The sequence below is a fragment of the Zootermopsis nevadensis genome, unplaced genomic scaffold, assembly GCF_977971745.1.
Source record: "Zootermopsis nevadensis isolate Lab colony 2312 unplaced genomic scaffold, Znev_1.0 Znev_ptg000030l, whole genome shotgun sequence".
Lineage (NCBI taxonomy): Eukaryota > Metazoa > Arthropoda > Insecta > Blattodea > Termopsidae > Zootermopsis > Zootermopsis nevadensis.
Window position 1 is genome coordinate 4,321,385 of NW_028259162.1, and position 13,718 is coordinate 4,335,102.

At 33.6% G+C, this 13,718-nt stretch overlaps 1 protein-coding gene across 12 annotated transcripts in view; it reads right to left on the reverse strand.

Annotated features, from left to right (window-relative positions):
- The window catches only part of LOC110828182 (uncharacterized), a 62,130-nt gene that overhangs the window by 27,803 nt on the left and 20,609 nt on the right, over window positions 1–13,718 (reverse strand). For 7 of the 12 annotated variants that reach the window (XM_087359066.1, XM_087359062.1, XM_087359056.1 and 4 more), the window contains 10 exons: window positions 12,638–12,836; window positions 10,699–10,890; window positions 8,520–8,690; window positions 6,983–7,535; window positions 6,265–6,468; window positions 5,324–5,671; window positions 3,846–3,995; window positions 1,920–2,162; window positions 1,393–1,500; window positions 243–355 (listed from right to left, as the gene is read on the reverse strand). In XM_087359066.1, coding sequence (XP_087215192.1) covers window positions 243–355; window positions 1,393–1,500; window positions 1,920–2,162; window positions 3,846–3,995; window positions 5,324–5,671; window positions 6,265–6,468; window positions 6,983–7,535; window positions 8,520–8,690; window positions 10,699–10,890; window positions 12,638–12,836 — 2,281 coding nt within the window. The remainder of the gene's footprint in view (window positions 1–242; window positions 356–1,392; window positions 1,501–1,919; window positions 2,163–3,845; window positions 3,996–5,323; window positions 5,672–6,264; window positions 6,469–6,982; window positions 7,536–8,519; window positions 8,691–10,698; window positions 10,891–12,637; window positions 12,837–13,718) is intronic. The other 5 variants (XM_087359055.1, XM_087359064.1, XM_087359065.1 and 2 more) reach the window with 5 other exon arrangements.

Genomic DNA, 13,718 nt, shown 5'->3' on the forward strand with positions numbered 1-13,718 from the left:
CTCAGTTCAATGCATAATAAGACTAATAAAAAGCATTACATAAACTACCTCAAAATAGACTAACCTATCTTCCTAACTTAATTTAGCATTACAAGTTACATGCATCTAACTGTTAATTTAACCCAATATGTTTTCCTTCATATTATAAAAATATGTTTGTAAATAAATCAGTAATACCACATTATCAGCAATAAACACTATCTTATGAAGATATGACAACAAATAACTTCGACCAAATATACCTTTCCTTGATCAACTGCTCCAGATCTGCATGGAGGATCGAGATAACATTCTCAGTTCCCTGATCTGAGCTACCTTCCAGCTTAATTTGCATTGCAATCTTACACTTCTCCAACTGAAATATAGCACATGATTAAAAGATAAATTTAGAAATGTATAGTCTCTAATTTATTAATGGTATTCACCTTAATATTTAAATCTCTAGTTGGGAAACAAGACATAGAACGGAAAATAACATTGAAATGGATCACAAGGAAATAAGAAGTGGAATATGTCAACAGGATTCAATCATACCAGGAAAAGGTCTGGAGGGATCCTTCTGCAGTGGCATTGTTCACATAAGAGAACTTGTAAGTTCTCGGTAGGAAACTGCTGTCCTACACAGCAGTGGAAAGTTAATAAAATGTAATTCAGGTAATATGACAATGGATTCTTCTTGGACAATCAGCCATGTGAGAATGGAGTAATGGGATGACCAACTGTACATGAACTTGGTTAGGGCAGGGATGACTGACTGCCTGACTCTGACACTGACCCATTTACAAACGAGGAGCTCTGATAGCCAGCTGTAGGTATAAATACACATGCAGTCATACCACTAACCACATCAACTCTGATTATGGTGGTAGAGACAGTCCCTGAAATGTCCGATTACAACGCCACCTTCACATGACTGATCACCCAAGACAGCTTCATCACACTGTCGCCATAACAGCTTCAAATCTTACATAAAGTAGTTCAGTATTATGTTAAATACTAAGTAAAAACTGTTTATTTATACAAGCAGCACTCAATAAAGATGAAGGACCAAAAGGGGGGGGGGGAATCTCCATGCATTCTAAACTTCTGAAGAGATAGAGGTAAGAAGTCAGCCTCACATTCCAGTTACTTTAGCTCTGTATGTAAAGTATGGGGGACAAATTTAATATGAGGCTAAGAAGGCAACACAGCCAATAAGAACCAATCAGAACATGATGGCAAAGAGAGAGTGCCTGCCCTGTCAGGAATCAAACCCTGGCTGTTCAGTCTGCAGCCATTCACTTTACTGCTAGAGCTATGTCACAGGCTAAAAGTCAACACAAAGTACAAGAAAGAGTTGATTCAATGGAAGTAATACAGGAGAATCACAGACAAAATTATCAGAAAACACACCTGAATGATCTGAAACTTCAACGACTGCAATTCCTGTACCATACTGTCTATGAAAGTGGTTTTGTTAGTAAAGTCGAATTCAACCTTCTGTGTTAGTAGTGCCATCTCCTGTTTTAAAAATTCATGTTACATAACAGTTATAGTGCACCAAGCTAAAATAACAGTGGATGCACAATTGCATGTAAGACTGTTGTTAAAAATAAGTTCACATTTCATTAACAGGTTAAGGAAAAGTACATATAAGAATACAACAATGAAAAAATTGCTATAACTGTGATAGATGTAGCATCTTCACCACAGCTTTATATTGACAAAAAATATAAAAATACATGTAAAAAAATACAAGCAGTAAATAAGTACATGTGCAAACAATGAAACAATCTTTATGAAAAAATGTATGGAAAGGTCAGTGTGAACAAGTTTTTAAGAGATAAATGCACCACAGTAAGAATTCTGGAACATAATAATTCAGTACAAGCTCTGCCACATGTAAGTATAACAACATGCTGCAAACACTGGAATCTCACCTGTACCTCATGCTTTGTTGTTTCAGCAGCCATCTGTCCCTCCAGCACTGCAATGTCCTCACTGAACTTCTTTGTCAGAGACTGCAACTCTGTTTCATAATCAGCCTTTAATTGTGCCACTTCTTTAGCATGCTGTTCTTTCAGGATAACAATCTCTTGTTTATAATGAATTGCAAATTTCTCCTCAAGCTCAATTAATTCTTTTGGGCGAGGAGTATCCTTACAGTCATTTGACAGAAGGGCCTAAATAGGAACATGATACACAGTATTAATATGTCAATTTTAATTTCTTTCTGCTATTGGTTGCGCAAATTATCAAACCAAGCAAGCACAAATACAGCAACAGGACAAGCAAAAACATGTTCATTAAAAGCATACTTTAACCTTTTCCACACTACAAAAGAGATTTATTGCTCAGAAGCACCAGCTACTTCTGCTCTGAATATCTTAATTGTTTGCTTATATCAATGATGCAATTTCATGCTACTTCAAACTGTTCTATATTTTCACAGATGTAAATACACAATCAAAGATATTAATTTCCAAAGCAAACTCATTATGGAAAGGGTCAATACATATATAATTGCCAAGCTACATAAAATACTGACCAAAAGTTCCAATGATCAGTGTTTTAATATTAAAAACAATAAAAAATTCTGCAATAAATGTTGAATACTAATAAAGCAATGTGAGAAAAAATTGACGAACAAGTTCTAAAGTAATTACACACCAAAATTATCCAAGAGATGTTAATTCTGCACAGACATTAAAAACATTTTTCATCATTTACTTGGTATCTAAAGTATGTTAACTGAAATCTGATTTTAACTGTTAAAGCAGTAGCAGTGTACTGACTACTATGGATTATTATCCAAAGAGACAAGGAACATGCATGCAAAAAATTGGCAAAATTTGTCCAGTTGTTGATAAATGCAATGTTTTCCACTTATCCAATAAAAATTACACAGTATGAAAAAGATACTTAAAACTTCAATAAGATGTAAATCTGAAGAATTCACTGATGGATGGAATAACACCCAGATTCCTGACCCTTCAGCTGTTAGAACTGCAATTATTGAAACAAGTGAGTCACAAAATATCAAATTATATAAAATGAATAGTCTCTAAGTATTTTTGTGCTATATTGAATTATAAAGATGAAAGAAAAGAATACATTTACTGAAGGTATAATGTACACCATAATTAAACACAGGGCTGATGCTAAGTGTTTCAGATCAAAGTTCACTTGAAACTATCTAAGGGGTGCTATCAGTTGTTGATACAAATAATCTCCAATACCATTACTCACTTCAATGTGTCATGAGACTCATAAAGTTAAAGACAAAGTTGTAAATGTGTAGTGAGAAGAAGTGTAACTATCAAACTTGTGGTGTCAGAAGAAAATTTGCCATAAAATTTAGGGCCATGGTAAACCAGGACTATTTAATTAATACTCTGTATTTCAAGGAAAGAGAGTATTTTTAAATAAATATATGAACAAATTAAAACTTTTAAAGAAAACATAACAGGAAAAAGTCACATAATAATTTCCACTCTTTATTTCTATTTACATAAACACAAATATTGTGCACCTGCATGGAGAAATTTGAATGATGTTATGCAATATAAACGTAGCATAACAAAGGTCCATTCAACCATCAGAGGCAGAAGCATAATCCTAACTTTTCATCAGATTTGCATCTTATGTCACTTGTATGCAAACAAATAAATATATGAATATTTTACTGCAATCAAAGGAAGCATATTACATTTAAACTTGCATTTTAATAAATTCATATAATTATTTTTTTAGCCTGTAGGGTCTCAGAATGCTGGCACTGGGAGGGTTAAGAGCTGTCCACACCTGAAATCAGCTATGTAATTGCACCATGACCAACACCAAAAGAGAGAGACAACAGGAAGTACCTGTATTTGCTCTTCCAGAGATCTAGAAATGTCATGCTTTGCTTGTTCAACTTCATCATGCAGTCGTCTCTCACAGAGGGCTCTCACCTGGTCCAATTCACTTTCATGCATTTCCTTCATTTCTGCAATGGCGCTAGCAAACTTAGCATCCTACAGTGGCACACATATGGTCAAACAGTTAATCACTCTAGTGACACACATAACACATCAACCTAAGTCCCACCACACATGCATACCTATCAAATTTCAGTTCTGTCCAAAGGCTCTTCATTCATATAAACATAAACTGATTTACTGCTGTTCAGTATTCCAATGAATATCAAATAATAATTACATCGATTTCAAACATGAAAATTTAAACCAAATATTTACCTAGTTTAATTATGTACACATTTTACTTGCAAACAGGATTTTTATATTATGCAGTACCACACAGACTATTAAAATTTCTTGGGCTTTCACTTTGTATGTGATTACCAATATAGGTATGGGCTTAAGACTATGACCTATGACTTATGATTACAACTGGAGCTCTTATTTTATAAACAGAATTGTGTAACATAATCGACATAATATAAGCACATTAGTGAAAAATGACAAAACACATGAAGGAATGCTTGACGGATAATCAAATTATTGAAGGCACTGAAACATGAACTACAGTCAAAATGCCACCGTGTTACTGCAATCCAGCACAAAAGGAATACATGTTCTGTCAATTTAACTAACTCAGAATTTTGTCTCCCTGTGATATCACAAGAAATTATCAACAATCCCGGTTGTGTAGCTTTCAACTCAATTTTATAATGAATTAAAATTTGAACAGAAACGTTTTAATTCACAATTCACTATTTCTAAGCACAACTAGCTGTAAAACATGTAATTTAAAAGTAAGTTATTAGATTAGTTATTCATCAAGAACATATATAAACAAATTAGCAATCACTATAACACAAAACACTAGGTACAGTGAACAAAATGTTATACACAGGCAACACATGAAAGGCATGAGTGAAAGACAGAGGACTAAGTGAGTTGTATACAGAGTGCAAGATATTCACTTTTTTAATCACTACAAATGTATGTGACAAAAGTATGTTCCATAAAACGTCTGAATGTGGCACTTGAAACCATGCTGTTCTCAATCTTATATATTTAAAAATTCAATAATTATTTGCAACAACTGGGTTGACATTGCTATTTATCTTCCAGCATTCTCTAAAACATTTGTAACTACACATTCTACAAATTTAAAATGGGTAGGAATTTAAAATTTTTCTGGCACAAAGAAAAGCTCACATTACATAATCTAATATTTATTCTAATTCTTTTATATTACTTTATGACAGCGACAGCAACAACTAAACTCAATACCCTGTCGTCACATTCCAGATTGTCCTCAGTTATATCATCTTCACTGGCCACAGAAACCTGATTTGAAGTACAAACTATTTTTAATAAAGATTCATAAGCTGTACCTTATCTTTGATTTTATATTGTAAGTGCTGAATAGTGTGCAGTGTTGTCATTTCTCTGGCAGCTGCGGAGTCTAAGTCTGCAGACACTGCTGATGTTGCTACATTCATCACTTGAACACGACATGTATTCTTCTCTTGTATGAACCTTGCAATTTCCTCTTGTAAAGCTCCAATCTCTTGTTTATGTTTATCTTTCAGCTGCTGAATTTGAACTTCCCATAATCTTTGACATTCTTCCTGTACTGCTTGAATAGATGCTTCATGTTGTATTTTCAATGCTTGCACATCCTGTTGATGTTGCCTTATAAAATCTGACATCATTTCCTTCTGATTTGTCATAAATTTATCCTGAAAATTATAACATTTCTTTCATTAACATGTATCGGTCCTATCAAAAATAAATGGTTTGTGTGTTATTTAATTATGCTGAAGCAACTGCATGGTTATATGGTTCTAAAGGTTTGTATTTTCTTTTAACCTTTTCAACTCTCCAAATAACAAAGACATAATGTTTTGAAGGCTGGGTTTTTCTCAAACTTCAGGTAGAAAGATAAGAGCCAAGAAAAGTTCCACTGGATAAAGCTATAGAGCCTTATGATAAGAACTAGCTTTATCAGTTTATCAAATGAGCCCTGCAGAGAAAGCATCTCTTCCTTTTACCAGAACAACAGACAGTATCCAGGTTTAAAACACTCTCTCAAACTTTCCAACAGTTTTTAGCTATCTTTCAAACAATCACTACAGTCTTCTCTATGGTTTGAACAGTCCAATGGAATTATAATGTATGAATGCTATAAATTATTGCAACAAAGTGGGATCATTCTGTTATAAAGCTTCAACCCAGTCTGAAATGAAGTAAATTAAAAAACATCTATCATATAGAATTTACATCTGATGTATGGGAAAATTTTGTTTTGCACAGGAGTGAAGGTTAAACAAACCTGTTCTTCTTCTGCACTTTTCTTCAATATAGCTGTAAGTTCATCAAATTGTTCTGTCATTAATTTTCTTTCAGCTTCAATAGTTGCCTCCAGTTCTTTGGCATACTTCTCTTGCATATGACTTCTCAATTCAGTTAACTTATTCTTGTACTCTTCCTCACATTGTTGTTTTACATCCATTTGAACTTTCTGTACCACATTAACCTAAATAAGAAGCCATCAACAATCTCATAAGAATAAAACACACAAAACAGTAAAGAAATAAGAAGACGAAGAAAAGGGCAGACAACAGATCCCCAATTTATACATTTTTATTATTACATATTCTTTTAATGAAGGGCAATTTTTAAAACAATAGACAAAACTTTTGTTATCAGTTGAATACAAATAAAATGCTGTTAATTTAATTTGGAATTAAAAAATGTTACTGTAGTAATTCCTCATTTAATTTCTTATTACCACAGAACTATAAGAATCACATAAGGACCTTTGATAAGTAAAAGTAAATGTGCAATCTTGGTAACTCAGCCAGCAAAATAGGGCATTTCATACTTTCATATGCGCATGCACACACACACACACACACCATAGTAAACTCACTGCTGGTGGCTACGTGTATTCTCTTTTGTTCATCAAATATCCTACTTTGAAGCTTTATAACGAAGTTAACTACAACCGCAGGAGCACAATCATGTGTGTTATCATAACTTAACCTCACCTTTTGAAGAATCACATCAGTATTTGTTCTTCCGATTTTATCAACATGATCAGCAATTGAATCCTCAAGTTTCTGAATATGTTTAACATGTTTATTCAAAAGTTCAGACTGCATGGCTGCAACATGGTCTTCTTCCTCTTGTTTCATGTTGTATGTGAGACTTTCTATCTGCCTTTTTAACTCTTTTTCAAACATGTCCTTCATTCTTCCCAGTTCCTTTCTGTGCTCATCTGCCATTTCTTTCTGAACTTTTTGTATTTCATTTGTGCATTCTAGATGGACATTACTCAACTCCTTGGCAGACTCCAACTGTAACTTTTCTTTCAGATTCTGGATCTCTTTTGTATGTTTTAATTCTATATTCTGGATTTCTGTTTTATGAGTATTAGATAAATCCCTTACTAGGTCTTCTACCTTTGACTCATACTCCTCCCTCAACACTTGCATCTCATTCTGGTACTTATCTTCCATTTCCAGCTTGACTGACTCCAACTGATCTCGATATTCAACAAGACGTTTTTCAAAGTCTATTCGATAATGTTCTTCCAAATCCCTAGAAATATTTAAAATAATAAATTATATAAATTGAAAATCTGATAATTATTCATAACACCTGCCTACCTGGGCAGAAGATTCCATATTTTCTATCCTGTACTTGTAGCTACACTTTAAAACAAAATGTCTACATGTCTACTTTATTTACTTCTAGTTTATTAATGACACTTTCAGTATCTCAGACTATACAGCATTAAATGAATATTGAATAATGAATTGGAAAGGGCATTGAAGGAAGTGGTCATGACCTAATTAAAGGCACTGTACCAGAATTTGCCTGGAGGGACTGAGGAAAACCACAAAAAACCTCAATCAGTATAAGTGATGTCCAAGCTGAGATTTGAACCTGGAACATCTTGAATATGAAGTAGGAGTGCTAACGACATGACCATGATGTTCGGTAACAAAATGCCACAAATTCAAAAATGTCAGTAATTTCCTATGACCTTTGATTTCAGCATTATTAGGGATGTGCAGACAGTTCAAAAATTGAAAACTTTGCTAACTATGTCAGTGTAGTGGTGACTGATACAATTTAAATAAAAAGTATGAGAAATAACATCTAATGTCAAAGCTAACCTGTACATGTGAAAACATTCAATTCTGGCTGAGAGTATTAAACTTTACAGATAAAAATTTTAAATCTCAGGAAATGTTAACTGCCACTTACAATGATCCACATTTGAAATCAAGTAGGATACTTTAACCTGATCACATCTACCACTTCACTTAATGGCCAGAAATAATTTCTAAAACTTTTTGAAATAATTACAAAATCAGTGATTCAGATTCAGTGAGAAAGAAATTTTAATTCATATACACTTGTTTGACACAATGAGTCATTTTGAGAAAACTGCTATAAATGTCTAAAATACCATGACACATGGACTTCCTCTAACAGTTCACTGTTATTCAGCTGGCCAAGAACTCCCCTACTGATACGTAATCATTATGCTGCACAAATAAATAAATGAAGTCTTACTTGAAACTTGGCTCCACACTGTAAGAGTCACAGATGTGTGTGAGAGCTGTCAGACGCTGACCGTGATCTCCCCCAGTATAGTACATGTCAGACACAAGTTCTTCATTTTCCAAGCCTGAGCTACTCCCAGAAAGTTTCCGGCTATGCTGACTGAACACTTCCTCCGAATAACTGCAACACAAATCAGTGTTAGCATATCTTGTGGTATGACGAAACAGACATCTGGAAACAAAAACACGTGCCGGGCAGGGTTTTTAAACTATTCTAAGGTTTCTGCTGGCAGCAAACTAGGATATAATTAATCAATTGCAGTACAATTTTAGAAACTATTACAGGACTTCGCGGGAACAACTAGAAAGAATGGAAGATTCATGTATTCCAAACACATTTCATAAACATCAACATCATACTTTAAATATTTTAGGTTAAAATCTTAAAATTATAGCTGAAACAATAACAGAGTAAAGGCTAATCCAGGAAGATGATACAAAATAAATGTTATCAAAAAAAGAGCAGAAAAACTATAAGTAGCATAAGAAGTTTGTTAAGATTAAAACAAATAAAGTTTGTTGCCACCAGCATGTATGCTACACATGGATGACAGATTCCTTTGACAGCTAAATACATGACCACTGGGAAGACCAAGGATGAAATTGAGAAATCTGGGGATAAGGAAAGAGTGAACACAGATACAAAAAGAATGCTCACAGAAGGAGAGAGAAGAATGTTGGGAAGTTTATCATAAGACAACCTAACCTAACTAAAATATCAATGCATAATGACAATGATGGTATTAAAAAGTTAGGTTAAATAGTCTGTCTGGAAACATAAATAAATAAAATGCAATCAAATTATAGTCATCATTAAAGCCTACCACAAAGATTAGTACAACAGAGCACAAATGCCTGTTAATAAAATTCTATTCAATAGTGTATATTTATAATGAAGAAGCAGAAATATATAAAAATAATCACCAGTTGAAAATTGCATGTGTTAAGTGTATAGCTGAATGCAGTACTTTATTATGATTCAATTAAATGGGGAAAGTGAGAAAAGACAATCTCAGCCACAGATGATGATAATATTAGTTCATTTTTAATTCATAAAATTCAAAAAGCATGTTGTTTAGCAACTTTCATGTAAATAAGACCACTTGGGAGACACAAGTGCAGTTAAATCAACATAAAAATGGACCTTAGGGACATGGGTCACAAGGTAGTAAATAGACTGAAATGGCTTTCAGGATAAGGTGCAGCTGTGGACTGTTATGTTGAAAGGGACAAACCTTGCAAGTTCTGTAATAAGGAATGTCTTAATCACTTGAATATCTACTGATATCCAAAGTTTTCCCTTTTCCATCAGTTAGTTAGGTACTTCATTCAATTAGCTGACTGGTTAGTTACAAAGTAACATTCCTTTACAGAACCTCCTAGACAAGTGGTTCTCAAATATGGCTGTCTTCTGGGTTGTAGTGCCACATTGCTTTGTACAAGATTTCCCTGATAATGGAGGCAGCAAGGATCTCTGAAATGCTGGTAAACTTCTACCAGACTACACAACACTATAACCCAGAAGACAGCCATCTTCATACTCACCACCATGATAACCTCAAATCCTAGCAAGTATAATTCTCTATCAAATTTCAACTTTCCATTTCTTTGTGTGTACTTGATTCTAATAAATAATAATGCAAATGCAGACTGTAATATTGATGAAGTCAAATTACACAGAAAAGGAATGCTTTTATTAGAGTATTCAATATAAAACATTACCAATGTGCCTAACATGTGAGTATTTTGTGTAGAAGAGGGTGTTTCATATGCTACAATAAAATTGAGGACAAATGGATTTTATGGAAGAACAAGAAAATTAGTTCTCCTATTTCACAAACAAAATATAACAATGGGAATATACAATGATTATTAATCAAAAAAGGGAATCATAATAGTTTTTTATGTACTTAACTTGCACATACTGAACAAAAGAGAAAACAGGAAATTTAAATAGGTACATTAGAGCTAGGTCTTATCAATACATTTAAAAATCAAAATATTCATTCCTAAGAACACACATAAAAATGCAACAAAAATGCATAATTTTACACATACTTCAAAATGCACCAACAATACAAACTACCATGTCTGACAATCAGACATAAAAATAACAGGCACGAACTTACTGTTTCTCAACATCGGCACATTTCTGTTCAAAGTACTGACGTAGTTCTTCCATTTCCTTGGCATGTTTAGCCTCCATTTCCTGACGCAATTCTGTGAGGCCAGAAATGCTGCCACATTTCACATTTGCTATGAGATCACGCAACTTTGCCACTTCGACACTGTGCTCATGGGATAGCAAGTCCACAGCCAGTCTACATGTAGTGAGAGGTGCAAATATCAAACTACTTCATGTAATATCAGATGGTCTAATGCAAAACAAAACCATATTCTGTATTCATACACTATTGTACTTACTTACACAATCCATGCATTTATCATGGCAGTTTTCAATATGTTCCAATGTGGCTATGTGCTATTTCATAACACCAAAACTATTTGACTTCATTACCTGAATTCATTCAATGTTGAATAATGAAGCAAATTATACAATTCTGGTCCATAGGATATTTAAGAATGCTAACATTATTTAGCATCAAAAGATATTATTACGATTATACATGATGAACTGAAAAGGACCAAGGCTAACTTCAAATAATAAGTAAAAAGTTTGCCTGGAGCAACTAAGTAAAATCAATAAATAATTTCAGCCCATTCAATCAATGCCATCTGAGATACAAATCCCCTGAATTTAAGTCACACAAAATACTATGCTTTCAAGCTGCTCGGTACAGGAAGAATTTACTCAGCTGGCTCATTATGGTAAATACTCTTTCTCTCTGTCATATCTTCATTTCTTAAGGAATGACTATAATTGGTCAATGTACTAAAAATATCCACTGTCATCTAAGTCACTGTCATAGGGTCTTTATAGAAAAACTGATAGTTATTAAACTGATAAAAAAAATCCTTGTTTTTGTGGAACCAAAAGACTCATTACAGCATTCACAAATGCCTGTCACTGGACCATATCTGAAGTCAGTCAAACCTAATCCACATCTGTACATTCTGTTCACCTCATCAATTTTAATATTATCCCCAATCTATGCTTAGGTCTCCAATACTGATACCCAGCCACCATCCTGTTCAAAACACTATTTGGAAATTCTGACTTACATACAGCATATTACATATTTTACCTTCAGAAAGTGTTGAAGTAATGACAATTTTCATAAAAATATTGAAATTTCAGCCAACCCAAAATGAAATGGTTAAAAAGTAAATAATCATAGTTTTGTTTTGTTATGACTTTAAACACAAATTAGATTCTGGTTCTGAAATTATTTATTATAAAGTAATAATCAGCAACAGTTTGATCTGAAGCTTTCACAGAAACTAACATTAATAAAATCTTCCTGGGCTATCAGCTGAATCAATTTGTTAAAAACTGACATTCCAGGGACCAGTTACATCCCCATCATCAGGATATGATGTCATCAAATCCTGAAATATTAATAGTACTTTTCACTGTCGATTACAATACAAAGTACCATTAATTCTATAACACACAACAGGTTGCTTTCCTATAATTTAAATCCTGAAATATCATTTTTTTTATGAACTGATACAGCTGACAGCCCGGATGATGTTATTAATCAGCAGTTGCATATAGAAAACAAGATATGAAAAATCAGTTTTAAAAAAGTAACTGCTACTGTGAGATTTTATGCTGACTGGTGTATATGCATTTCACAGTGCTTCTATTGCCTGTCTTTTCTTTCACAGTACAAGCATGATAGCTAAGGCAAAAATTGTGCGAATAAATACGGCAGTTCTTCATGCCAGCATAAAACATTACAAAAATAAATATATGTACAAACAGCAATGCATGAAGCTGTAGTTATAAATCATGCTATACAGCAGCACAGAAGCTTTGAATATGCAAAAGCAAAATTAAAGTTAAAGCTGCCACAGATAAAATAAGCAAAACATACTAAAAAACATTACTTCCTTTCTCTGCTGCAAAAGTATGCAAGATGTTCATTCACATTAGAGACCTACTTGTGTTTGTCTTGCAGCTCTTCCTTCTCTGCAGTCAATTTGCTTATCTGATCTTGTAGACTTGCTATTGTTGTTCCTTCTTGGACAGTTCTTTTCATGTGTTCAACTTTCTCTACAAGCTTGGAATGTTCAGCATCTAACCGAGTTTGCAGACTATGCAATGCTCCCATGTGACGCTTTGCCACTTCTGTGTGTAAAACTGCTTACAGAGAAACAAGATGCAAATACAAGTGACAAACTGATTCCTAGGCTATTCAATGATGCAATTTCAACTGCACAGCATCAAATAAAATGGAGGCATAGTCATAAACAGATAGTAGGTAACAATTTATTTGTAGGAGTAACTGTGGTCTATTTCAAGGCAAGCTATTATCTTAACAACCACACAAAGAAACAGGGAAATCATAAAAACATGTCAGGAGTCAGCTATCTAGCCAAGATTTTAACAGGGTAACCCACAAACCTTTAATAATATATGACCCATTCAAAGATCTTTATCAGCAAATAAATAAATACTAAAATCTGAGGGATATGTAATATCACAAAGAATTTATTTTAAAAATGCTGCACCCTCTTGTCTTTTAAACAAATTAGATTTGAATGCAGGTCTAAGTTGACTCCAGGCACTACAAAGCTTCAGTTAGTTACTTTATTTTGCTGTAAGATGAGAATCTATTAACAAAAAATAAATACACAGTAAAAATGTGTCTACAGCAAATGAAGAGTTACTGACAAATGGCAAGCAGTAAAATTTATAATTTCTGACATAAATCACTAATGATGGACAAATGCATCTTTCATCAACACAGCAGATTCTAAACAATCATTAGTTGAATTATAATTTATTAAAATATATGTGTTCTTCGCTCTGTCGACTGGACTCGGCACAAAACTAGTTCTCCAGTTACCTGGGCATCAGTGTGTTCAGGTACAGTAACAACTAAGTAATCAAGCATTAAACATTTATGAGCAAAAAACACATTAATGTATCAGAGACAAAGCAGTTTGGTCACATTATTCCTAATTTTCACAGTCACTTGTACAGTGCAGTGATAACCAAATTTTGAAGAGCAACAGCAAC